The sequence below is a fragment of the Curcuma longa genome, chromosome 2 (assembly GCF_044706935.1).
Source record: "Curcuma longa cultivar G26 ecotype Majalengka, Jawa Barat chromosome 2, ITB_CL_G26_1.1, whole genome shotgun sequence".
Taxonomy (NCBI): Eukaryota; Viridiplantae; Streptophyta; class Magnoliopsida; order Zingiberales; family Zingiberaceae; genus Curcuma; species Curcuma longa.
This window is the reverse complement of record NC_133862.1, coordinates 10,734,880-10,760,083: the sequence shown is the minus strand read 5'-3', so window position 1 is coordinate 10,760,083 and position 25,204 is coordinate 10,734,880. Positions and strand designations below refer to the sequence as shown.

Below are 25,204 nucleotides of genomic sequence, written 5' to 3'. Positions count from 1 at the left end.
TGAACTTAACCATCTCGATCACTCAATTTCTCGCTCGGTCATCTCGATCTCGACCATCTCGATCACTTGGTATCTCTCTCGGTCAAAATCTCTCAAGCATGCAAGCTTTGTCAAGAGGTCAGGATGGTTATAATATTGTCAGATCGGGTTTCTTGAATCCTCTCATGTATACACCTAAAGTCAAAAGGCAAGAATAATCAATATTATCAAACCACAAGGCGGTTACGAGGTTGATAAATTTTGTCCCTCAGATGTTGCATGTCGAGAGCACATGACAACAATCAGCAGAACTTGTTCTTTTGGCCCTAACAGAGGTTTGCCTAGACCAACATAGATGTTCCTTTTTGTAAGTATATAAACCCTCCCATAGGTATGAAAAGTCTCTCCTCACTGTCAGTAACTTCCTACACTTTTTTTTCTTGCAATACTAATTTAAACATCGGAGTGGTTTGTCAAAATCTCCAGCACCCTACTAATCTGATTGTTTAGTTTCTCTTCAGGTCCCATCGACGGCAGGAGCAACGATCATGAGTTAATAGATTATTGATTGATGACTTGACTGTCGATGACATCCAATCTGAACAAATATATAGTATTGTGAACACAATATTAATTGGAATTGTGACTCTATAACTATATGAATTAACTTTTTTTTGTTTTTTTTACTACAATAGTGTTAGAGTTTGAACAGAGATGGATTGTGCTCAGCATGACTAAATCTTTAATCCTCTGATGATGATGATGAGATTACAGATGTCATTATATACTAAATCATGGTTAAGAAATTGTTACCCACGGGCGGGGTCAGCTGGTCAGGGCATGGGTGCTTGCAGCATGAGGTGGGCGGTTCGAGGGACCGATCGGTTAACTTTTGCCGCATTCCTCAACAATGAGGCTCACACAATCTCTCAAATTAAAAACACTGTGACTTGTGCTTTACAGGTTGAGCATTATTTCATAAACAATTATGTTTTATGTAAGCTGTAAACATAATTTACACCTTTGATTTTTAATCTTTTATATTATATATTTTTATTTAATAATAATAATAATAATGGCGCGCACATATATTGGGCAATCACCCTGCTATGTCGTCGCCCACTACACTACTAACTACACTACGACGCCTGGTTGACTTTGATAGTAAAAGTCAATCCCTTGCCCCCGTGCGCTCCTCCCCTGGATCCGACCTCAGATTTCTGCTTTATCTCTGCTCCTTGAATCAATGTAAATTTCTGCAGGCGGAATCTAGTTAACGAGCTAATTGGATGTCGCCATGGACGATGTGTCGCGAGCTTCCAACGACACCACCTTCGACAGGGCGAGGCCGGCCAAAGCAGAGCGATCCAAACGCGGCGGCGGCGGCGGCCGCAAAGCCAAGAAATGGTTCTGCAAAATCGTCCCCAGCATCGAAGGATGCGCCAAGCCACCCGACGCCGATCCCCCGATGAGCTTCCTCGACGGCCCCGGCCCCAGCCGCAAGCAGCAGCAGAAGAAGAAGCGATCCCCCCGAGGCGACGGCTGCAGCTGCTGCTGCCCCAGTAGTTGCCTCTGCGGCCGCAAGGCCGGCGAGAGGACGTCCAAGAAGCAGATTCCCGTGGCGGAGATCTGTCTCAGAGACGCCGGCGCCGTGGTTGACGAATTGCCTACAAGGAAGACTACAGACGTCGTCAATGTGGTTGTCAATGAGGTGGTGACGGCCCGAAGAAGCAAACCTGCCGACCATGTGTTCGAGGCTTTGTCTCTGAGAAAACCAGTAGAGGAAAGCACTAACTTGGCTGAAAGATTACCTCCCCCGAGTAAAGGACATGTCTCCGGTGCCACCGTGGTTCTTCCTGAACGATTACCCCCTGGTCCTGCTAGGGATTTGCCGGTGCCGAATCCCATTGTGGGACAAGAGGTGTGCCTCAAGACGGCCCTCAGTTACCTCACGGATGATGCGGTAGGCATCATGGGGATATATGGCACGGGGGGTGTCGGCAAGACCACCCTTTTGAGGAGCATCAACAATAAGTTCTATGGCCATGCTGCAAGAACCGAGTTCGATCATGTGATACTTGTCGCAGTCGGTAAAGACCCTGATGTCAAGAAGATTCAAAGAGATATCGCATATGAGGTTGGGCTACTTCTGATGGATGATGAGAGTGAAGTCAAGCGAGCTGCAGCCATCTTCGACTTCTTGAAGACGAAGAACTTCTTGTTGTTGTTGGACAACCTTTGGGGGCCTCTGGAACTAGCGAGGATTGGAATTCCACATCCCTCGAGTGATGGACACAAACAGAAGGTCATAGTTTCGTCGCGGTCGATGGATGTTCCTGCCAAAATGCAAGCTCACAAGATCCTTAGATTAGATTGCTTGAAGTGGGAGGAGGCTTGGAAGTTATTCAGTTCAAAAGTTGGCGAGGAGAATTTGGCAGATCGAAGAATCAGAAGCATTGCGGTGGCCCTTGCCAAGGAATGTGGGGGCTTGCCGCTCGCCCTTGTCGCCATGGGATCAGCAATGTCGGCAAAGAAGACACCAGAGGAGTGGCAAAAGGCTGTCTCGTTGCTTAAGAATGCGCCACTCCACGAGATTTCAGGTACCAAGGATGAATCTCTTTTCCTTCTCGATGTTAACTACCAAATTTTACCAGATCATAGGATGAGAGAGTGCTTTACATCTTGTTCTTTGTGGCCTGAAGGCTATCAGATGCTGAAGGAAAATCTCATCAGGTCTTGGATGGGGCTGGGTTCGATCACTGATTTTGATGACATCAATGAAGCTTATAATATCGGATACTCCGTGATCGAAAGTCTCAAGGCTGTGTCCTTGATGGAGAACAGTGAGAAGAGCTATCGTCGAATAGAAATGCATGATGTTATCCGAGAGATGGCCTTATGGACTGCCTCCGGCAAAGAGAGCAACGAGAACAAGTGGCTGGTGGGGGCAAAAACCGGCGAAACTAGATCAGATGAATGGAGCAAGGCAGAGAGGATATCCCTCATGTTCAATGAAATTGAAGCCCTGCCTGATTCATGCTACTGTCCTAATCTTCAATCTTTGATCCTTAGAGGAAACAAGCATCTTATGAAGATCCCTAACGGACTCTTTCCTTGTATGGTACTCCTACGGTTCTTAGACCTATCTCATACCGGTATCGTAGAGCTTCCGAACGAGGTTGGCACATTGATTAACTTGCAGTTTCTCAATCTTTCATACACAAAGATTGCATGCCTGCCTAAAGAGATGAAAGAGTTAACAACTTTGAAGTACTTGGAGCTGGAGGGAACAAGGGAACTCAGGAAGATTCCTGACGGCGTGATCTCGAGTCTTGAAATGCTGCAGGAGCTGAACTTATACATGTCGGTGTGCAGCCATGACAGTATAACCTTCGAAGAGTTGGTATCCTTGCAAAGGCTAAGATCTGTCGGTTTTACTGTACGAAACATCCAATGTCTCCTGAGGCTCTTCAGCATACTCCGGGTATCGACGCACTCCCTCGCTATCAGAGAGCTGCAAGGCTTGATCTCTCTTCATCTGTTGCCAAGTCTGCTCAGCAAAAACAAAATGGGGAGACTCAAAAATCTTACGATCGAATCCAGCCAAGGCTTGAAGGAATTGGTGATGGGTGAGGAGGCTAAAACCCTGAATTGGCAACTCTATCAGCTCGAGGTCTTCAATTTGGTCTGCCTGCCAGAGCTAGAAAGGGTCATCTGGAGAGGTGTGGCAGCTCATGTTTGCCTTCCTAACCTTCGTTTTCTATCGTTGTTCTACTGCACCAGCCTCAAGAACATCGCATGGGTAGCACACCTGCCACTCCTCCAAGAACTATACATACAGAATTGCAACGAAATGGAACGAGTAATTGCAGACGAACCACCAACAGCCTCGTCCGAGAAAGAAGAAAAGCCCACGACCACATTTCCGAATCTGAAGTACATCTTCCTCCGCGACCTGAAGAGGTTGGTTAAAATAGATGATCAAGTGTTGGAATTTCCATGCCTAGAGAGGATCCTCGTGTACAACTGCATCGGGCTGAAGCAACTTCCGTTGGGAGCGACGAGTGCCCAGAAGCTGATGATAATATTTGGGGAGAGGAACTGGTGGGAAAGTTTGGAGTGGGGAGATCAAAGCATCAAGTCTATATTCACTACCTGTTTCAGAGAAATACCAGCAGGTTATGAACCAAGTATGAAGATACTGGAAGGCCTTTGAAAATGTGCATTCTTCTACAAAAGAAAGAAGCAGTTGAACCGGACAGAAGTTTATGAGCAGCCAAACCTGAGGCCTTGAAGGTCAAATAGAAACCTAACCACCATAGTAACACTGAAGTCATGCTTCTACTTATTTTATTTGTAAGAATATGTATGGAAATGTTGCCTTCGTGGCCTCCAATCATTTTGGAGCTTGTCAGAATTTGAACTTTTGGTTAATGCCAAGATCAAATTTTGAACAACCCTTGATTGATAAGCCATTTTTGTTGCATTCCTTTTAATAAAGAGAAGTAATTTGCACGACCAACAAAAAGAGCAAGGGCATGATATAAACTGTTGGGCAATTTTAAACAGTAAAGAGTTGGATAGCCCTATCATACCTATTATCAAATAATCAAAAATGCGTTTTTAACTGTTACCAACAGGACAACTCTTAACATGTGAAATGATCGACGATCGAAGTCGTCAGGCAGCAACCATGACTGCACGTGGAACACTTTAAGTTAAAATTTTATTCTGAGGACCGTTCACGTATTCTGGGACCTCATGCTGATCTGCCCTCTTTGAGATTACACAGTACGCTGCAAAACCACAGAAATATTAGCCAACCCTGAAACACATACTAGAAAGATTTTGTAATAGCTATGCAAGAAGACTTATGATAACAATGATAGAAGAAGACCATCTATCTGCACAAGTTACAAAGTTATGAAGCAACGAACGCCCTTGGCATCATTCAATATAGAAAAACCCCTTCACGTTGGGATGCAGGTGATGAAGCATATGCACAATTGTGAATATGCCAGGGATTTCAGTGGGGGGGGCGATATAGCAAACAGTAATATATTCTATTTTAATTTCAGAATCTACACAACTTACTCAAAACTTCATCATATACACATTGTTGTGAAAACAAATTATTCACAAGAATATTAAACTAAGTTCAGTAGATTAAAAATAAGCTAAGATAGACACTATACACTTCCTCATAACATTTTCCATCTTCTCAAGCCTTGTCTAGCACTAACTGTGTCTACATGTATAAAACTTGTGTGGCTATCACCGGACAAGTGCACATAATGTATCAAGGATCAAAATCCCACCCCAACACCATCTTTGCAAAACTTGTGGGACTGGAATAGTGCATAGATACAAAACCATTCTTGGACAAATACTACCGATTATTCTTGAATAAAGTAACAAAATATAAAAATCTATAATGTTAAGTTGCACGTTTTCATACTATCCTTGATCACCAAATAATAACAGTAGGTGTATAAATTTGACCACAATTTTAACTATGGCCTGCATAATGCAAACCCCCTTCATCTAACTTTAGATGCTCCAAATTATAGGTTGATCTAGTGTTCTCTAATACTACTAGATCAACCAAATTAATGTGAAATAATTAATATCACTGATTTGTTCACAACATATATAGATTGGTTAGGGCAGGATTCCACAGAGAGGCGTGCCTAATCATGATATGAGATTTTCCCTATCTAATTCAAGTGATTCACATGGAACCATGTGGAAATATCTTAATGTGGCAGTTGCCATTAGAAAGAATTGCAGCAAAGTCTGCTAACATACTGGTAGCCTGTTTGACAAGCTAACAACATGTAGAGACTATTGAAATCTGCCAGACTTGCTTGGAACCAAAAGCAATGATGATTGAAATGTACACTTGATACTTTTAATCAATTCTTTTATTATGAATGAGAAAATCTTGAGATACGCAAACAAATTTTATTAGAACATAGATTGCAGTCGAGTGTATATTCAGGAAAAATGATTTCATCATGACACCCAAAGAGATATTGCAAAGCATTTTAAAATTATCACACATAAGAGCAATCAAATTCAAACCTAATAACACATACAAAAGGAGTAAATTCAACGAATCTAATGCCCTAAAAATCCAGATCCGCACCTCTATCGCATTAGATCAGATCAGTTAGTCTTGGGATCTGGCATAGGGAATAGCCCAGCCCCAGCCGCACCTCTCGGGGGTGCGAACCCGAGGAGCTTCTGTAGATTGGTTCGGATGCTGATGGAGCAGAGGAAGTACAGGAAGACCATGGAGCAATCGGTGGGATCGGTTCCGGGCAGACCACGATGGCTCATCTTGAGGACCAGAGGGATGGGCCTGAAAGGGAGTTTGGCCACGGCGCGACCCTCGAAGAGGGAGTTGAGAATACCGAACACAATGAATAGGACGGCAGCGACCACCCCGCCGGACTTGAACTTGGACAGAGAGAGGTCGCGTGTGGCGTCCTTGAGGCTGGTCTCCACTCGGTCCATCTTCTTAGCTCGGGACGAGGAGGAAGACGCAGAGGAAGCAGATGATGCCGGCTTCTTGGAGGCATAAGAGGCAGAAACGGACTTCATGGAATCGAGCTTCTTCGAGGCCTTGTCGATGGAAGAGCGGAGGGACTTGTAGGAGGAGGTGCGGTAGATGAGGACCCAAGAGATTAACTCGCAGATGAAGGCGGTGCCGATGGAGATGCCCACCACTGCCAGGCCATCGCCATATCTGAATGCCGGAAAGAAGGACGACATGGTCCGGCGCCGCCCACCGCCGCCGCCGCGATAAGGGTTGCGGTGGGAGAGGAAGCGGAGATCTGGGGTGACTTGGGCCGCAAGCGATGTCTTAATTATAAAATTATTAGGAAGAAAAAGGGAGCCCGGGTCGCATCGGGATGAAGGGCAAATAAGTCAAATCAAATCACAATATGGGATTCGCTGTTTCTCCAAGACAAGAGAGCAGCGAGTCCAACCAATGACTGATACTTGGCCGAGCCTCATTGTAGAAGCCCTGTTATAGTAAACATGGCCTAAGTCATATCCACTTAATTATAGAGCCTATCAAAATGTTGCTCTTTTAAATATATTATGAAAAATGTTATTATCTTACAGTAAATACATTTTTGTAAAATGATTTATAAAAAGGGGGCAATATATAGAATAAAAATATTTTTAAAAAATAAAATAGAGATTTTTTTGATATTTTTTTTAATAATAAGGTACTTTTTGACCTAATAAAAATTTAAAATATACCTTTTCTATTTTTTTTAAAAAAAATATATAAATTATAAATATTGATGTCTCTCACTGGTGCCATCAAACGAGTCAATTCATAGTGGGATGAGCTAATCCATCATCTTAGCTAGTGCCCTCGCTTCGCCATATGATAAGGATGGGATAGGTCGGTCCATCGTCTTGATGGGTTAGAAAATCTTCAACATAACTCAGTTGAAGGTGGATTGCAGATTAAATGGATCAATCTACGAGTCTATTAAAAAATAAAGAATATATATATAATATTAAAATTGTTACGTTTGAGTTACGGATTTTGATATGTTAAGTCCATGAGTCCATAAATATATATATATATATATAATATTAAAAATTTTAAATTTGATTACGGATTAGATGGGTTAAGCTTGTGAACCCACTAAAATTTTCACTTTTATTTTATTTTTTTAAAAATAATTCTTCAATCAACAAATCAATCCAAGTCCACCATGGCCCAGCCCATGTAGATTGAAGGTCCAAGCGGACCAACCTAGTTTGATCCATCATAAAATGGATTAATAAAATATTAAGTAACCCATTTAAATTGTTTGATAGAGAGAGCCAACTCGTGTCTAACTCAAATTGAAAGATTTAGCCCTCACTAAATTGGTTATTAAAATATCATATTCTTGTGCACATTTTAATTTATTCACTACAAACCCTTGTCAGAAACGAATCTAAACATCCTCTCTAACGTAAATCAAGTATTCAATATCAAGTTCTTTAATCGATTCATTCTGAAGAATCGGTTTAGTTACATAGAAAATTTTCATTAATATAAATTGAGAAGCACATCCTATTTTCCATCATAATCCCGAGGCAATACCCTTTGTAATGTTTGTTTTTGTATATGTGTTCCTAGGATATAATTGAGTTAATTACGATAGAACAGAATTATTAAAATGGACAAGAGTCGAATCTTAGTGAAGCCGATGTAATGTTTTATTTCGTCGTGATCAACTACATCTTTTTGATTTACCTCTAATGATCATGGAGCCATTAGAATATCGGATTATACTTTTTGTTAAAGAAATTCTTGTATCTTTAGGTCAAATCATGTTATGCGATTACATCTTCCTTCCGTATCTACTTCGTTGGCAGATTTTTGGATCATCGTATGCGTAATATTATATTGCCAACAAAAAAAAAAAAGTGGATTAAAAATAATATAAATGAATTGAAATGTTTCACTCTAATGTTATCAAATCCGGATCCGTTAACCGATGGAAGAAGCACAAACCGGAATGGAAAAAGCGATATGGAGTTGTGTTACGCCGCGCGCTGGTGTCGGTGTGAGCGAGAGAAAGAGCAGAGGACGCAGAAGGAGAGGGATGGGCGTTGCGATTTTAGACGGATCGACGGTGCGAGCCGTCGTCGGTGACGAGGTGGCCTTCAACCGGATCATCTACGAGCGGTTCGCGGTGCTCGACCTCAACGGCGGCGGCGTCGTCGTCCTCTCCCGCGCACCCGAGAACTCCATCCTCGACGACGAGCTCGGCGCCGGAATTCCCAAACACCCTCCTAGCCATCGGCGACTCCCTGATCCGTCCTGGAGGAGCACGACCCTGGATCCAGTCCCCCTGCAGCAGGCGGTCGATCTCGAGGCCTCGAAGATCGCCGCTGCGCTTCCCCTTTCTTGATGGTGCTTTCTAACGTTTACCGGTTACCGCGGAGCAGCGGAACGGGATGAGCTTCGTGGGTGCCTAGTTGCGTGCCACGTTTCAGGTGCTTTATTTATTTCGTACTGTTCAATTCGTGGACTAAAATAATATTCCTGATAAAAAAAGAAAATATTTTATTTATTTATTTAAGAGACCAGATAATTTAATTAATTAAAGAAAAAAAGGGCTAACAGGGGTGGAAATAGGAATAATCACAGGCACAGATCCAAACTCAGGCTTTCCTTGGCGCCTGGCATCAACCCGAATTGGCTTTTCGAAGGCGCAGATGATGAAGAAGAGGCGATGAATCCGTTACCGTTCACAGCAACGTGACCTCCTCCTCGGGAATCCGCCGCTGCTGGTCCTCCTCCTCCTCGTCTTGTCGTCAATGGGAACGCTGGGATTCGCGAGTCCACGCCGGGCACCGCACCGGGAACCCCGCCGGGCCGCCAGATTCCCCGCCAGGGGATGCCGCCGATGGGCTGGCCCACCGCCGTCAGCCCGTCGTAGAAACCAGTGGCAGCATGGAACGGTGCTGGCACGCTGACGTGGTGGTGGTGGTGATAGTTGAGGAGGCCGTAGAAGTGGTGGCGGCCGGCGGCGGGCCAGTTACCGTGGTGGGCCTGGAGGTAAGCCCGCTTCGCGTGCTGGCGCTCGCGCTTGTGGGCGTTCTGGTGCCCGCCTAGCGCTTGCGAGGTTGGGAATTGGCGACAGCAGTAGTGGCACTCGAACTTACGCGCTCTCCCGCCGCCTCCGTTGTTGACCAAGGCGGAGGCGGTGTTGGTGATCGATGAATTGGTGATGGCGGAGTGATCTTTGGTGGCGTTGATCTCTTCTTCTGTGCTGTGGCAATGAGGGACTTCGATGCCGAAGAGGCGGATGGCCGAGGCGTTTCCAGCAGTGGCGGATTTCGGGGTGGCAGGTCTGGTGAAGGGAAGCTGGGCGAATGAGTCTATGGCGCCCATGAAATCGTGCGCCATAGGCTCGCTCATCTTTTTAGTTGCTGCTCGCTAGCTGTTTGATGAATTGCCTCAGTGGATTTTAGGCAGTAAGTCTAGGTATGGAGGACGAAAGGAGATAGTACAACGAAAGCTGTATCATTTGACTGATTAGGCTCACTAAGATGCTGGTGCTTGATATCTCACTTTCACCTGCAGTTAGGAAGATGATGGCGCTGTGACGTGTTCTGTCTATTAAGAACACTGAGAATGAGGTAGAGGGAGAGTAATGTCGACAAATGAAGCTGATCCCTTTTTTGATAGCAGTGCCGACTACAGATGCAGCAGCTGTTTGCTTCTGCTTGTGGTCGAGTGACTGAGTCGGTATGGTGGTGGAACTGGCTTTATGCTTGTCAAACAAACACCAAATACCACGACAAAACTACAGGATCACCTCTCCATGGTCAATCTGCTACTCTTTTTATTCTGTTACTTCAATTTTCTACTTCACAACTTTGCCTTTCATGCATGTGTAAGAAGCTAGCACAGACAGCAATGGAGGAACAAGTACGTGACCACCTCTGCGCCTCTCTCTCTCTCTCTCTCTCTCTCTCTCTCAGGCTGTGTTTACCCACGCTTCAGTATTGGAAACAACTCCATTAGGTACTCTCTTTAATCGGTAGCTGTTGCTTATTTATATCTGGTGGCTGGATGTGCTGCAGAGCAAGGAAAGTGGTCCTGGAGAAAGAAAGGTATGTGCTGGTGCTTGATAATTAATTTGCTTATGTTCATTTGCATTTTATGCTATTAAGTCTTACTTTGAGCAAGTTGTAAATGGTGTCTCTCCCTGCCACAGTATACTTTTCTTCTCTGATTTGACAGCTTGTTTTATGACTTGGTCAAAATTCTGCTTCATTTGGATCAGAATTTAGCACGTAGACATATCATCAAAGCCATTATGAAGGACAAACACTATCAAAAGTGTTACAAAGATGCCTTATATGGCTAAAGTTAATAGGTAGTTATATCATGCAGATACTATCCTGAATGCTATGCAGTGGATATTAATCTTGAGGCTAACAAAATGATCTCCTTGTAATTATCAAGCAAAAAACAGCCTTGGTATTGTTAGCAAATAATCTCTTTTTATAGGTATACCTGCCCATGCACTTCACTTCTTGCATTGGTATGGGCCATAAAAGACAAATTTCATGCATATAACAAGGTAAGGTCGATGCAAATTTCATCTAGCTGTAGTATGTAGAATGTTTTGAGGCATCTATCTGTCCAGTTTATCAATGGCTGTATATATGTGTCTAAAAACATTGGTTCAGTAATCTGAGTTTTTGTCATTGTCCTTGGAAGTTTGATGTAGACACAGCCAAAAACTACAGGGCCACAGTGAAACATTTTTAGTCAAAATTTATTGTGTGTATGCATATCCAAACTAAGTTATTTTCTTAACTAGACAAAAATTGAAGTCATTTCAAGAACAGCTGAGCTCATAAAAGTCTGTCAAAATCGAAGGTTGATGTTAAGTTCATTTGTCTGCCAATAATGGATACATCAAGGAATGAAGGAAACCACAATTTTAGGATGACTGTTTTTTTAGCCTGAGACTGTATGCTGTGGATGAATGAGGGTCTTAGAACAAGACTCTTGCCTGTGTGAGATAAAAGAGCGGGCCACTTAGCAGGGTCCTTTAGGTTCTCTGATTAATTCTTGATTACTTTAGTAGTAATTTAGAAAACCTTATTCTTGTGCTGAAGTTCCCTGACACTCCCTCTTTCTCTCTATAACTAAATATCTTTTTGGTAAAAAAGAGGTTGGTTTGTCCATGCATGCCAGACATAGTCTGTAATTGTTCCCTTTATTACCGCTGATGCTTCATCTTTTTCTGCTTTCTTCTTCCTCATTTGTACTCTGCAGTGGTCCTGTGAAATGGACACAACACAAACCCTAAATCCACTGTAGCCCTCTGGATTATTAATCCACCTAAAAAAACAACCCTTGTGATAACCAAATTCAAATTAAGTCATGCTCCACTAACTTATTACCAACATGTACCACTCTAGTGTTCATGTAAGCTTGTTTTCTCCATAACTCCATAATTATTGATTGCATACCCACTTGATCCATTGGCTTTCATGGTGGACAAAGGACATACTTGTTACATAGATCTTTCCTAACATATTTGCTTCACGTGATTACACACGCACAATCATGCTGAGATCCACTAGTGGTAGAGAGAGGAACCATTTAATAAGGAAAAGTTTGAAGACATTCCTAAATTATGACTGGTTGTAAAGAGATGAACTCATTTCTAGCTACAGAAGTTGAAGAAGAGCACACCACCTACATATCATGAACTCTGACACTGAATCAATTATTGAACTCAAACTTTGAAGAAGAGGATGCTTTGGAGCATCATTAACCCCCAATCAATTCCAAGATAGCTGGTTCTGTGCATTAATACTTTGGTGGCCTTTTCAAGGCATGAAGTGATTGTGCTGCTGGCAGAAAGATATAATCTTAGGACCACTAAGGAAGGAGTGGGGTCACAAAGCCAAGTCCTCTTAGATCAAATAAATTGAAATTGTCTTCTGATGAAGCCAAAAAAGAAATGAAAGTGAACTGTAGGTGCCTCTTTTGTTGTCTGCTATGATTAGGCTTGTGGGGACTGTTGCTTCAAAATGATTTGGCTTCCTTTCTAAACCATGACTTAAGCTGATTGAATAGCCCTTGTTATTGCCACTCCCTTTTTCTCCTGTCACTATTCTTGACCTTTTGCTGTTTTTACCACCTAATTTTTGTTCCTAAGGTTAGTTGTAATTAGATTGAAAGGTCACACTTACTCTGTGGAAAAAACAATGCACCTCTAGGAAATGTGCTTGAAAATCTAAAAGTTAGCTGGATTAAGTGGGTGGTTTAATAATACATATATCCTAATTGTAATAGGAGAAATGGAAGATCCAATTTTAGCTATGGTGGATATAAATTCAGTATGAAATACTTTATAAATCCCTCTTCTAGAGGGTATATGTGTACATATTTTCTTTATCTCGTATTCATTTCTTTATTGTGTGTATTCATTTTTAGATTATTTGCATCAATTTTCCAAATCCTAACCTGCATCCCCTTTTTTATTGGACATCTGCACTAATTCTTTAGTTCATAGAATATATATGTGTTACAAAAAACATGCCAACGCCTTTATAAGACTTTTGATAGTGTAGGTCTCCATAGAATATTTGCAGGCTTGCATAATTATCTTAAGAAAGTCACAGAGAAGAAAACCTGCTTGTATATTTGCCATGCATGGTTGCTACATATGTCCGTGCTTTTTGATATTGGCATATAGATATCTGCATTTCACTTTGTCAAAGTTTGGATGCTGCAGAAATGTAATAGGATAATAGTAAACGGTCAATGATAGGGAGGTTTAGAAATTAAATAATGCTAATAGGGAAAATGCCAGTATTACACGCGAAACCAATCTAACCAAGTCATACCAATTTCCTGTGTGTATTGATTATAAGTGACCATGCTTGTTTAAAATGATCATCTGTCAGATTAAAACAGGTGGTCCTCAATGGTTTTTTTCCTATTTTACTACACGTTTATATTTTAGAGTACAGTTAACCAAACTAATAAAACCACGTACCTACTAGAGTAAGTCTTATAGAGACTTGCTATTTGCATTGTTATGTGAAATGTAGGTTTTGTGTGTGATCATTATCATCATCCATATCAGTCTGCATCAACATCAGCCATCTATCTTTGTTACCCTTAATTGCTTTTATTTGACTGTCTGAGTTATATCACAGGGGATGACAGTTCATGAAGATTTCATGGAGATGGCACATCTGATGATCAAGTCGATCTGGATCATTTATGTCGTCAACAAGGTCCCAATTTGGCAGCATTAGGACACAAGTAAGGCATGAAGATACTTAGATATCCACATTTCTTTCTTTTCATGCTTGCTTTGTTAACACCTTGGATTAGTTTATTTTTTTACAATGACTTCTGATCAAGAAGGGAACTTTAATCTTATTCTCCATTTGCGCAGCGGTCACTTGCACAAAATGCAAACACCAAAAGGAATTCCTTGGCTACAGTTTGCTCCTATGCCTAGATCAGAAACACTTCATGTGATGTGACAAAGTTAAAGGTAATGGTGGATCACTGGAATATATCTTTTGACATAACTTTGTTTCTTTTTAGTCTTTGCCTCTACGAAGACCAATTGTTCCTTTCCCCCCTTTCGTGTTCTTTAAGTTCGTCTCAAAATGCAGAGGGAACGAAGAAGGGTCGCACGCACATCCCTGGCAATGATTCTTGGTTAGTTTACTTAACCTTCAAAATCATATATGTACCAGATCTAATCATGCATTATCTAATGTTGATTCCTAGGTAGCATTACAAATATGTAGGCCTAACCTGATCAAAATGGATCTAGGAACAGTGCGAGTAATAAGTAAGATCACATGATTGATTGAAGTCCTTCCTCAATCACTCTCATCCTGGACAAATTCTGAGACATGTCAAGGAACATGAATCGAATTCAATCTAATGCTAAGAACCACACAGAGAGGACCACAGAACATGATCCCTGATAACATTACCCACAATCCATCAGTTCGATGAGCCATCATTTTTGCCAGGATGGCTGTCTCCCCATCCTTCATGTTCCCATCCATCGAGCCCTCCTTTGTGCAGCTTCCAAAGCCAGTGTCATGTAGGGGGACCAACTCTGCTTCAGACATTCATCCTTCCTATGAAAAAAAACCGTGTTTTAAAACCTTCTTGATCGGATGGTTTAACAGGTTGAACTCGATATCGATATGACCCTAGTGAAGTTGAAATAGTGGAAAACTTAGTGGAACCGGGATTAACTTTAGTTACTCCTTGCACTAGTTTGGGCCAAATGAAAACTCTTACAAGACTATAGTTTTACAAAGAACCAACCCATCAACTGTCATATGAATTCGATAACCTAATAATAATTTTTAGTATTTTAGTCTAATTCTTTTTTATAGTGCAAAAATAATGAATATTTAATCTTTTATATTAGGTGGAGAAATTAGTGAATAAAGAATTTTAAACAGCCAAAAAGCACCGATAAAATTCATTATTCTACAACATATATATATATATTAGAAAATTGGAATTACATTTAATATAAAATATGACAATATAATATCTTTCTAAAAATAATAACTTAATAATTTTGATTAATTTGCCAACAAGATAACAATGTGATTAGTGGAGAAAAATATAATTTGGTCAATGTAAAATGAGACTAAACAAATCTGAAAACATTAAGGGAAAATCATTCTAATAGGTGGTTAAGTAAGATAAATCTGAAAAAAATTAGTGGAAGAAAATGAAACTACAAGTAGTAGAAGGCAAGAGTAAAAGGGTATTTTAGAAAATTGATGCTTAACTTGGGAATTTAAAAAGAAGGGTGTCTCCATATTTGATTAAAAATATTTTTAATAATTTAAACAAAGTATATATATATAATCTCAAGGTCAGGTAGAAAAAGTTATTACATAAAAAAGAAAAGAAAGATTTAAAAATAAAGATAAAATATAATTGTCAGTATAATTGTCGAGGATTCAGATTGCAGATCATCAAATGCTGTCAATTCAAAATCTCTTTTTTTCCTGTCACTTGAGGAACCCACTGTCCCCAGAGCTCCAGGGCTACACCCACGAGCAAGATGTATTTATTAAATTATTTTAAAAAGATAATTAGTTTTATAAAAATAAGAATAATTTTTTTTTAGAGATTTGGCTTGCTCAGATTATGTCACACGTAAAAGTTTGAATTTATATTTATCATTTAGCAAAACAAAGTATTTTGTTAATTAAGAGAAGGTATTTTGAAAATCCCCCTAATTTTATCGACTAAGTCACGATAAATGTCACGAGTGGTGTGGCAGTCAGTGTGAGCTCCTTCCCAAGTTAGCTCGTCGCTCGCCGTCTCAGTCTTCGTCTTTCACCTTCATTTCTAGCCCTGCCTCGCTTTCCTTCCTTTTCTTCTCCTCTTTTCCCCCTCGATTTCGAGGGGGTTTTCTCTCACTCTCTCTCTCTCTCTCTCTCTCTCTCTCTCTCTCTTTTTCCTTTTTGAACCCACCCTGCTTCCATCTCTCTCGGTTCGTTCGATCTCGAATCGGAGAGGTTCGCGTGAACCCTAGCGCGAGGTACGATGCAGCAGCAACAGCAGCAGCTGAGGCTCAAGCAACAGCAGGCTTTGATGCAGCAAGCGCTCCTGCTCCAGCAGCAGCAGCAGCAGCAGCCGCAGTCGCTCTATCCTCTCCCGGGCCTCTTGGCCGGTCCTCAGGTTTCTTCCTCCTTCACCCAAATTAGCTTTTCATTGACTTTAGATTGTCGACAACTCTTGCTAAAAAGCCGTTTTTAGTGTTATTGTGCTGTCTTTTTTCCTGATCGAGGTTCTTTTCGACTATTGTGTTGCTTGGGGATGATAATTATTTTGCAGTGGAAACGAGGGATGTTCAGTTGGATCCCTGAATTAGGGCTTCATGAGCAGTCTCAGGGAGGTGGGGGGTTGATGCGTTTGGAATGGATAAGCTATTTTCTAGGAGTTGCCTTCATATGTGGTTCCTTGCTATTTTATCAGTATGGCAACTGAAAAATCAGGGTTTTGAGGCACCATCGATTTTGATTAAAGCTTTTCTGTGACTCTTGTGAAAACTTTTAATTAAATCTATCAGTGATCAACCCCCGTCGATAGAGTTTCTTAATTATTTTTATGCTTAACCTGAAACTTCTCTTTTAATTCCTATCTGTGCAAGTTCCTATCTACTTTGTTATTCATAATAACTTCTTTCCCTAAATGCAAGTTAAATGCCAGACTACCTTAAGACTTCTTTTTGCTTGTTTGTGGTTTCTATGCCATAGTGGAGCTCTCTGATAGTTTGCTGCTTTGAAGTTTGCTAACAATGACTGTGGTATCAGCAACTTGTTTTGGTTTTATTGACAATCTCCCATTGCTAATTTATACTTCTCTTTTACAGATAGAGCCTATCCTAAGTGGAAATCTACCTCCTAGATTTGATCCAAGCACATGCCGCAGTGTGTATGTTTCTATCATCATGTTTAACTTTATTTAGACTGCTACTATCCTTGAACCTTTGCAATTAGTAAATAATTCAGGATTGTTCAATGTGTTTGCAGTTCTGTAATTTATTAGCTCAATAATCTGACTGGATCTAATGGCTTGCCCTCACTATAATGTATCTACATTATAGCTATGTGGGCAACATTCATCTCCAGGTTACTGAAGCACTTCTTCAAGAAGTTTTTCAAAGCACTGGTATTGTCGAGGGATGCAAGCTTATTAGGAAAGAGAAGGTTAGTTGAAATCTCAATCTATTGTGTAATTATCTAATAATACCTTGAACTTTCTTCAAATTCATTGATTTTTCTTTTCTTGTTTTTAAGCCTACGTTTTGTTTGTTTTAGTTGTAGCCCAACATTAAGTGTGCCGCCAAAGATGCCCATGTGGATATGTTACTTGGAAAATTTATACATGGCTATCATGGAAATCGTGGCGTCAATTGCAAAACTGAACTAATTCATACTAAGTGATGTGCATGCCATGCCAGCTCTTTTTTAACATCTCAGGACATATGTCTGGCTGAATCTTTATGGTTAGGAAGATATAGCTAGTTCATGTTTTGGCATCAATTGGTCTTCAAAATACCCTTGATGTTTTGAATTTAAGTCTTTTAATTTGGTAGAATCTAATAGTAAGTTAAAAAAAAAGAAGATGGCATGTTGTCTTGGAAATGATCGTCAAGCAAAGCTCTATCCTTTTTCCCCTTCATTCCATATGCATCATCTAGGGTTTTGTGATGTCTCATTCCCTTGGTCAAAAATATGATTTATGATTCTGAAGAAAAGATTCCACAACACAATTGTTTAGGCAGGTATGATGTAGTGATAAATTTAAATTCCACTATTTTGTATAGTGTAATCTAATATAAGTCAATATTTATGATCTTGCCAGTAGCCATGTGAAATTAAAAGTTTGAATTATCAATCTACCATTGTCAAATCCGCTGATTGCATTTCTGATGTTTATCTTGGTTCTGGTTGGCTTACTCAACATTTATGATCTTGCCAGTAGCCATGTGAAATTAAAAGATTGAATTATCAATCAACCGTTGTCAAGTCCGCTGATTGCATTTCTGGTAGGCTTACTGTGTGAATATCTGGTTGGTCCTTGTCTTGGTTTTGCCTTACACATTTCATTTGCTAGTGTTATTGTCCCATGCCGATGCTTTTTCCTAATGAAATGTAGTTTGGGTTTACTTTCTTCTTGTTTTGGTCTCATCATGTGAGTTGCAAGTCTATTGGATGAGCTAAAAAAGAATATGGTGCTATCCATGTGAAGTCTTGTTTATTGAGCAAAGAGAGTTATTTCAACTCTTCCTCCTATATTCCATGATTGATGCAGATTTTGAATCGTTGAATAAGATTGTGAAGATATCCTCACACTGTAATTCGTATAACTGATCACCACTCTTTTGAATAGGTTCATATGGGCACACAAAAGCATTGGTAGTAAGTGATCTTTTTTACTTTACCATATGTGCAGTATTCAGCCTTGTCCCATTCTACTTTTTTATTTGCATGTTGGCAAATCAGCCTTGTTTTGGAACTTGGATTTAGATTATCTTACCGATCAAGCCTGCTCAATCTAATTCTCTGTGAAATATATCATGAGATACACGACAAGTTGACCTATGAAAACAGCTGTAGATTGTAATTATAGGCAAAACCATTTATCATCCATGGATTCATCCTTATTTCCCAATATAGTTTGGTACATTGCTCTTGTTGTTTAGAAGCTGCACCATGTCAACCTGTAGAGCATCCCTTTAGTTGATGCATAGGGCTGTATGCAGAGATGTTGATATGCAATACCTATTTGTGCTTTGTGTTACATTTTAAATTTGATGTGTTATTGTTGCTCTGCCTTTTGCAGTCATCCTTTGGCTTCGTTGATTAGTTTGACCAATTGTGCTCTGATTTGTCTCTTTCAGTCGTCCTTTGGCTTTGTTGATTATTTTGACCGTCGTTCAGCTGCCCTTGCAATTATGACACTCAATGGGAGGCAGCTGTAAGTTGGATAATTTGATCTGGTTTGTGTATTTTTTTTTAATTTTATACTATCATCATGGTTATGCTGCACCTTCTTGAAGGTTTGGCCAACCTATTAAGGTGAACTGGGCATATGCTAGTGGGCAAAGAGAGGACACATCAGGTTAGTTAAGAGCATTGCCTTTTCAAACCTCATTATGTACAGATTGATTTGAGGTGTGTTGGAAAGTTTCAAATTCACTGGCAATTTTAATTTTGGTGCAATATAGGACAGTACAACATATTTGTTGGTGACCTTAGCTCTGAGATTACAGATGCTACTTTGTTTGCATGCTTCTCTGTATACCCAAGCTGCTCGTAAGTATTCGCGTCTTTCCAATTAAATGTATATAATGCCACAAAAGTTAATAGGCCAAAGGCTTGTTCTTTCTAACTCTCTACATAATTTTCTTTACTAAATTTATCATTTAACTAATAGCTACTTGATTTCTCTCCTTTTATGACAGAGATGCTAGGGTCATGTGGGATCAAAAAACTGGTCGTTCAAGAGGGTTTGGTTTTGTTTCTTTCCGGAACCAACAGGTTGGTTTACAATTAAGTCTACGGTCGCTAGGTTTTATTGTTGCTCACTGTTTTTTTTTTACTATGGCTTTTCAGGATGCTCAAAGTGCCATAAATGACTTGACTGGTGAGTTTCTGTTTTTCTTGTTTCTGTTGCCTTTTTCCCAGTATTACTTCTTATATTTGTCTGTTTGGGAGTTGGACGTATTTTTAGTGATTGTTATGTTCATTGTGGATTTGAAGATTGTAGTCATACTGTTTACATAAACTACAATGCTTAGATTTATGTAATGTGTTTTACTAGTGTATTCTGTCCTCTACTTCTGAAATATGTATGGTACCATGTTTAATTTGTCTGTCTTTGCTAATTCTTATTTTAGTCGCTAGAGTTTAACTAAACTGTCTTATGTGAATTGATGCAGGCAAGTGGCTTGGCAGTCGGCAAATTCGTTGTAACTGGGCTACAAAGGGAGCTAATGCTAATGAAGAGAAACAAAGCTCAGATTCAAAGAGTGTCGTTGAAGTAACAAATGGATCTCCTGCAGGTGGGTGACATTATGAACTGTTGCAATCACAGTGCACTGTTTGTTATTCTTATGTAGTTTCCTAAATTATAAGTTCCTATCTGTACAACATTTTAGTGCCCGTTTTACACCTTAAGTACTACCCACATGATCATCTCAACAATATTCAAGACTACTCCACAAATTACACTATTTATTAATTATTACTTTTCCACATAAAATACATAAAGAAACCCATATAGGAAACCTTTTGGTAACAAAACAATGACAACTTTCTTGATATGTCACAGCGTTATTGTTGTGAACTGATATAGCAACAGTATGTTACTGGAACTCAGGTTCCAATATCCAACACGTTTTGTGGATCTAAGTGTAGTTTGTAAAAGTTCACAATGTGCAAATCCTGTGAATGAGGTGAAAAGTTGGTCTGCTATGTAATTTGGATGCCTTGTTGATTTCCGAACATGCTTAAAACTGGTTTTAACCTGGATTAAGAATATGCATGCAATTGGATATAATGGCAATCATTGGTTGATTTCTGAATGTTTACTTGACGGGGTGGGATGTTTTGGAGTACACACACCATTGCTTTGTTTTATATTTGAATAACACTCAAATTCTATGTAGAGTCTGCATTGTTGTAAATTTGATCTGTTGAGCAAGTCGTAGCATTTAATATTGTATTGCTTTGTGTGCTGTTTTTCTGATTGATATGCCTTGATAAAATTTCCTGCACAGACAATGTACAAGAAAATGCAAATGATGATAGCCCAGAGAACACCCCACAATATACAACTGTATATGTGGGTAATCTTGCTCATGAGGCATGTATCTCTCTCCTTCCCCTTTACTTTTCTTGCTCATCAGGTTGCCATTATGTAGGTTTATGTTTTTCACAAGTTGATACATTTTGCAAAATTGTTGTTTGATGAAAATCATGTATTTTCCCTAGGGGTATCTAGCTACTATCAATAATTTATCTTAGTTACTTCCAAAAATATATATTTTTTAGTTACTTGATCAAGTACTTTCTGCTTTTCGGATCTCAGATGTATGTAAAAAATTTGCAGGTTACTCAAGTTGATCTCCACCGCTACTTTCATGCTTTAGGTGCTGGAGCAATTGAAGATGTCCGGATTCAACCGGAAAAAGGGTTTGGATTTGTGAGATACAGTAATCATTCTGAAGCTGCTTTAGCTATCCAAATGGCAAATGGCCGAGTTCTATGTGGAAAGCCAATTAAGGTATACTTTGTTCGTTTCTGAGTGTTCTAAAGCCTTCCCTTTTATTTATTGACCCCTGAATTTCCCATGTCGGCAATATGCCATATATGCCCACCCATGGAGATTACATATTAAGGGTGGATATCACAGGTATCAGAACATCTGAGGTGCTGAAATTTGCCATCCGACTTTATGAAATTGTTGAAGTGTCAATCCATCTCACCATTCAACTGTCCTTGTTTGTCAATATCTTCCTCATAAATGCTATTTTATTGTTTTGATTCTACATAATGTATATGTTGGAGAGTTAGTGTGCCACTTGGTTTGCATTTCAGTGTTCTTGGGGTAGCAAACCAACTCCACCTGGAACAGCCTCCACCCCGCTCCCCCCACCTGCAGCTGCTCCTTTCCTTGGACTTTCTGCGACTGACCTCTTTGGTTATGATCGCGCCCTTGCTCTGAGCAAGATGAGTGCAAACCAGGCACTGATGCAAGGTCAGCATGCTCTGAAGCAAGCTGCCATGGGAATTGACACAGGCACGAGCCAAGCTATCTATGATGGTGGGTTCCAAAATGCTGGTGCAGCCCAGCAGCTGATGTATTATTAGTAAATCCACAGAGGAGCTTCTTGTTGCTTTCCATTTATGGCCTATTATTTTCCCTTTCATACTTGCTTGAATCGTTTGTAGGGTTTAAAAACTTATAGTGTATGCTTTGATACTTTCGTGTATAATTTGTATCTGGAGATGTTTATGTATGTAGACTTGAATGGTTTGTAGGGTTTATGTCAGAGAAAATGTGGAATGAAAGTCTCATTTTTCATGTTTACATGTTTATTATATGATAATGGATACATGTATATACATTGATTGTATATAAAAATTTAAAAAATAAAAACAAATAAATTAAAATGTTATATTTCTAAATGAAGAGATTTTTTATATCAAGAAATTTGGATGATAAGAGATTTTCATGATTAACAATCTTAAAATAATTAATTTTTTCAGCATTCTTAGTAAGTTAGTGAATAGATATTATTCATTCTTAGTTTAAATATAATTGTTGAGAAGTTGTGTCCATTAAATTTTTTTATAATTACATTTCCAAATTGCTCCTTTGTAAACACGTAAGGAGTAAAAATTAATTAGCTGTCTAATTTTTCTTTTATAAAGCGTCTATTAATTTAGATGTACTTTATTCTATTATGTTGTATTGAATTATGAATAATATTGATAATTGATTTATTGTTGCAATATAGTCTCTTAGGTTTTGTTTTTTTTAGATCTTTAAAGATGATCTTCGACCATAGTAGTTTCCACACATTGAGTCATAGTTCTAAACTTTGCTTCTATAGTTGATCAAGTTATCATATTTTATTTCTTACTTTTCCACATGATCATATTACCACCTAGGAACGTGCAATAACTTGTTGTGGAACACCTATCAATCGAAAATCTTGCATAGTCTACATCAATATAAACTTTAATAATCAACCTCTCACTTTTCTTGAATAAAATTTTTTTTCTTGAATTTACTTTCAAATAGTGGAGTGTCCGTTTAACAACTTATAAATGAACTTCTTTGTGTTATGCATGAAACTTATAAATGAACTTTTTTGTATTATGCATGAACTAACTTACCACACTCACAATATAGATAATGTCTGATCAAGTGTGTATTAAATATACTATCTTTTTAATCAATTTTTGATATCCTTTCTTATCTATTGCCCTATCATCATTCGCCTCTCCATTTGCCTCTCCAAGTTTGTGATTAGGATCAAATTTGAGTTAAAGCAAGTTTACATATTAATTTTTCAATTTCTCTTAAGAGGTCGACCACATATTTTGGTAGGGAAATGAAGACACCTTGTCGATATCAGACTACTTCTAACTTGAGGAAGTATTTCAAGCACCCTAAGTCTTCGAACTCAAATTCCTTTGTTAAACAGTTTTTCAATGTCTCCTTTTCTTTTTTATTGTTCCCAGTAATAATTATATCATCGACATATACTAGTAGAGCAATAACTCCTCTAAAATTGTGTGTTTGATGAACAATATATGATCACTTTAAATTTATTTACATCCGATATTGAGCATCACCTTTGTAAATCTATCAAATCAAGCTGTTGAGATTGCTTGAGTCCATATAATGCATTTTTTCAATTTGCAAACTATGCTCCTTTTGATGTCTCTTACAAAGCCTAGTGAAATTTTCATATATATCTCTTCTTCTAAGTCGTCACGAAGAAAGACATTCTAATTTAAATTAAATTATTGTAATTTCTAATTAAAATTTGCAACCAATGATACTAGAAGCCTTACTGTATTTATCTTAGCCATCAATGCAAATATTTCTTAATAGTCTACTCCATACGTTTGTGTGTAGTCGTTAGCAACTAACCAACCTTGTTTTGTATCTTTCTAAAGACCCATCTGACTTGCATTTCACCGTGAATATCCATTTGCATCCCATTACTCTTTTATTTTGTGACAACTCCACAATTTGCCACTTTTTGTTCTTCTCATGCGCCTCCTGCCTCCATCTCTATTCTCATAGCTTCTCTCCATTTCTCATTAGATAAAGCTTTAGATAAAGTATTAGAAATTGAGATGATATTTAATTTTGCTAAGAAACTTGTATGAGATTTTATCTTTGGAATATGATTACATTGATTGTATATAGTATTGAAAATAAAGAAAATTATCTAGTTAGAATTCAATCCTTATCCAACTAGAAAAAGATTTTTATTTAACTAATCGATCAACCATTAATTAGTTGTAAAATCAGTATTTATTTGACTAATTTATTAATCATTAATTGACTGACAATTCAGTCATTAATTAATTGATTTATTTGTCATTATTTGGTTGATTTTATAAACGACTAATTAATCATCCCATTTATTATAAAATAGAATATTTTATCTGTCGGAAATAAATTTCTATTAATTGAATTGAAATTTTAAATTAAATTAAGGATTACAGCCATATATATAGATAGTTAGGGCGGACCGATTGGTTCATATGACCGGGTCACATAATAATATTAATATATATTATATTAATATTCTAACACCCCCCCTCAAACTCAAGGTGGTAGAGTAGAGATCAACTTGAGTTTGCTTAATAACACATAGAAGCGACCCGGCAAGAGAGACTTGGTGAAGACATCTGCAATTTGATGTTCGGTAGACACAGACCGCAATTGCACAGTGCCAGCACTAACATGCTGCCGTACAAAATGACAATCGATCTCGATGTGCTTAGTGCGCTCATGAAACACATCATTTCGAGAAATATGAATGACACTCTGACTATCACAATGAAGATCGGTGGCAGGCGGTTGAGGAATGCCAAGATCAGAAAGAAGTCGTCGAATCCAAAGAAGCTCAGAAGTAGAATCAGCAAGCGCACGATACTCTGACTCAGCGCTGGAACGAGAAACGACAGTCTGTTTCTTGCTTCGCCAGGAAATAAGAGAATCACCCAAGAAGAAACAATAACCAGTGATGGAGCGTCGGTCAGTGGGATCGCCTGCCCAATCAGCATCAGAGTAACCAGTGAGTACCAATGATGAATCAGCAGAGAAGTGAAGACCATGTAGGAGAGTGCCCTTAACATAGCGGAGAATACGTAATACAGCAGAGTGATGAGCTGTACAGGGACTAGTCATGAACTGACTAACGATGTGAACTGCATGAGCTATGTCAGGACGAGTGACTGTCAAATATATCAGGGAGCCCACTAACTGGCGATAGAGCGTGGGGTCCTCAAGAGGGGCACCATCGAGAGGAGTGAAACGACAGTCTGCCTCAAGTGGAGTCGAGGCAGTCTTGCTGTCAGTCAGGCCAGCACGGGAGATGAGGTCAGAAGCATACTTTGCCTG

General features: G+C 39.3%; 4 protein-coding genes and 1 pseudogene across 4 annotated transcripts; 3 read left to right on the top strand and 2 right to left on the bottom strand.

Moving 5' to 3' along the window:
- Positions 1-1,127: 1,127 nt before the first annotated feature.
- On the top strand, positions 1,128-4,283 carry LOC141819266 (disease resistance protein RPS2-like). The gene is made up of 2 exons (XM_074706607.1): positions 1,128-2,579; positions 2,682-4,283. The coding sequence occupies exons 1-2, from the start codon at positions 1,277-1,279 to the stop codon at positions 4,193-4,195; spliced, it is 2,817 nt and encodes a 938-aa protein (XP_074562708.1). The 5' UTR covers positions 1,128-1,276; the 3' UTR covers positions 4,196-4,283.
- Positions 4,284-4,442: 159 nt separating this feature from the next.
- Positions 4,443-6,823, bottom strand: LOC141819256 (uncharacterized). The gene is made up of 2 exons (XM_074706599.1): positions 6,128-6,823; positions 4,443-4,775 (listed from the first exon to the last, which is right to left on the bottom strand). Exon 1 carries the CDS (start codon positions 6,754-6,756, stop codon positions 6,148-6,150), a length of 609 nt encoding a protein of 202 aa, XP_074562700.1. The 5' UTR covers positions 6,757-6,823; the 3' UTR covers positions 4,443-4,775; positions 6,128-6,147.
- Positions 6,824-8,738: 1,915 nt separating this feature from the next.
- On the top strand, positions 8,739-13,866 carry LOC141817753 (uncharacterized; annotated as a pseudogene).
- LOC141817745 (uncharacterized) lies at positions 9,140-9,925 on the bottom strand. The gene has a single exon (XM_074705380.1). It carries the CDS (start codon positions 9,923-9,925, stop codon positions 9,146-9,148), a length of 780 nt encoding a protein of 259 aa, XP_074561481.1. The 3' UTR covers positions 9,140-9,145.
- A 1,817-nt stretch (positions 13,867-15,683) lies between the features above and the next one.
- Positions 15,684-22,144, top strand: LOC141817734 (oligouridylate-binding protein 1-like). Its single transcript, XM_074705370.1, has 12 exons — positions 15,684-16,222; positions 16,917-16,978; positions 17,151-17,253; positions 18,951-19,027; positions 19,110-19,171; positions 19,278-19,365; positions 19,515-19,590; positions 19,666-19,696; positions 19,992-20,114; positions 20,832-20,917; positions 21,164-21,337; positions 21,652-22,144. Exons 1-12 carry the CDS (start codon positions 16,088-16,090, stop codon positions 21,922-21,924), a joined length of 1,290 nt encoding a protein of 429 aa, XP_074561471.1. The 5' UTR covers positions 15,684-16,087; the 3' UTR covers positions 21,925-22,144.
- The last annotated feature ends 3,060 nt before the right edge of the window (positions 22,145-25,204 follow it).